Source organism: Hordeum vulgare, chromosome 5H (genome assembly GCF_904849725.1).
Source record: "Hordeum vulgare subsp. vulgare chromosome 5H, MorexV3_pseudomolecules_assembly, whole genome shotgun sequence".
Taxonomy (NCBI): Eukaryota; Viridiplantae; Streptophyta; class Magnoliopsida; order Poales; family Poaceae; genus Hordeum; species Hordeum vulgare.
The window spans coordinates 522,437,221-522,439,375 of record NC_058522.1 but is presented as its reverse complement, the minus strand read 5'-3'; the positions used below and the strand labels follow the sequence as shown (position 1 = coordinate 522,439,375).

Below are 2,155 nucleotides of genomic sequence, written 5' to 3'. Positions count from 1 at the left end.
CCCTATCAGCGACCGTATCTAAATCCTGACTCCGTCACTGGATACAAGGAGTATCTGACAACCACTACAACTGCTAGAACAAGCCGCAGCGGCGTAATCTAGCTTGCTGAATCAGTTGCATTTGGTGTGCATGCAAATTATGAAATGCAATGCAGCGCAACAAAATATGTACTAGTGCGTACCAAGACAAACAAAATGCGATGAAGACGTAAAATTCCTGCCTAAACGAAGACCCATCGCTAATAACAATAAACAAACAAAGTGATCGCAATCAAATACGGAGTACTAGGTAATTATTTTTCTCTTCAAAAATAAAATACCAAGCGTTACAAATACGCATCAAGTTGTTTGCTACACATACACGGCCGGTACACCAAGATGAGACTACATCCATCAAGTCTTAAAGGAGAAGATCACATGACGTCGACGTAGGCAGAGCCGCACAATTCGTCGTCGGCCATCATCTCGTCGTCAAGCTCGTCGACGAATCTGGACCCTCCGATGTCGAACCGCTCGATCCTGGCGCCCCGTCGGACCACCTCCTCGTCCTTCTCGTTGAACCCGACACAGTTCCTGGCGCTGAATTCCTCGAGCTGCCTGCAGCCGGCGAGAATGGCGAGCAGCTCCTGCTTGGGCAGGTAGGACGAGTCGAGGCACAGCGACCGAAGCCTGGGCAGCGACGCCGCCATGGCCGCGGCGTCCTCCGGCTTGATGGCCCCGGAGGTCCTGAGGCCGGAGAAGTCCGGGCAGTGCAGCGCGAGCTGCGCGGCGACGGCCGGGAAGGACGAGGGCTTGGACTCGAGCTCGAGGCGCTGGAGGAGGGGCCACCGCGGGACGAGGTCCGGCAGGCGCGCCTCGTCGGCGGGGGAGAGCAGCGGCGGGAGCGCGAGCCGGCGCAGCCTCGGGCAGGCGGCGGCGACGCGGTCGAGCTCGGCGGGCGGCGAGGAGAGGAGCGGCGGGAGCGCGAGGTCGGACACGGAGCCGCCCCCGCGGGCGAGGCAGAGCGCGAGGAAGCCCGCGAAGGCGAAGCGGGCGACGGCGTAGCGGCGCGCGAAGGCGGCGGCGAGCGCGCCCCAGGGCATGAAGCGCGCGACGTGGTCGCGGCGCAGGTCGAGCGCGCGCCACAGGGACGGGTCGGCCGCGGCGCGGCGCCAGCCGCGGCACACGAGCGGCGCCGCGGCCGCCACGTCCTCCAGCGCCAGCCGGCAGAAGACGTGCACCAGGCAGTCCGTGTCCATCTCGCCCCACGCCGGCCCGATCGTGCCGCCCGCGTCCGCGTGCTCCTCGCCGTCCATGGCCGAGCGAGCTCTGGTGCGGTGTGCGCGAGAGAGATTGATGGCGCGGGTGGTGTTTTAATACTGTACTCCGTAGTACAGTAGCAGGAGTACTAAGTTGTGCATTTAGGCGTGGGGTGAGATTTGATTTGAGAATGATAGGAAGAGGAGAGGTCTTTTATAAAGGCTCGGCCGCCAAGGACCTCTTTGGATACCAAGACACGCTCATGGGCTGAAACTTTTACTTCTTAGAATGACCTCACGATTTGTATACTGGAGGACGGAGTCAAGCGGTGCAAACTATACCGCTCGTGATTTCATTGCCAAATGGATGGGAGCAGTATAGATCAATGGTAGAATTTGACGAATGGACGACCTGTATTTATCTCAGTATAAAAGATGTCTTTATAAAGGGGACGCGGGAGCTTCCGCCAGCGTGTTTGGTGCCGGAGGTAAGATAGCGCACGTGCTACGCGACAAGCTTTACACCCTTTTTCTCTCAAAAAAAAAGCTTTACACCCTTTTTCTCTAAAGAAAAGCTTTGCACACTTTTTCTCATTTTTTGTTGTTTAACAATGGTCCACGGTCGTTGAAGCGCGCCTTCGGCTGCGACCAGGAAGCACGACCTACCCCGAAGCTTTAGCACTGCTGTGACTAAAAAATTTGAGAAACACATAATTGTAGCCAATTTGGAATGCTACGAGCATATTCAACAGGCGCGTTTCGATCGGCATAAAAAAATAATTTACAACGCGTCCATTGTCAGGTTTACCGTGACGTGCAGCGCTGGCTCCAGCACCCGCGTTAAAATGCAGCGCGCGTAGCCGACCCCTCACATTTCTTCATTTTGGACATAAATATAACACATCTCATTTAATACA

At 56.5% G+C, this 2,155-nt stretch overlaps 1 protein-coding gene across 1 annotated transcript; it reads right to left on the bottom strand.

The window, feature by feature from the left end:
* Positions 1–276: 276 nt before the first annotated feature.
* LOC123398249 (F-box/LRR-repeat protein At3g48880-like) lies at positions 277–1,636 on the bottom strand. Its single transcript, XM_045092742.1, has one exon. It carries the CDS (start codon positions 1,293–1,295, stop codon positions 414–416), a length of 882 nt encoding a protein of 293 aa, XP_044948677.1. The 5' UTR covers positions 1,296–1,636; the 3' UTR covers positions 277–413.
* Positions 1,637–2,155: the final 519 nt, after the last annotated feature.

Bases quoted from the DNA above. Each gene is read 5' to 3' on its own strand.
- LOC123398249 (XM_045092742.1), bottom strand. From the start codon at position 1,295: ATGGACGGCGAGGAGCACGCGGACGCGGGCGGCACGATCGGGCCGGCG.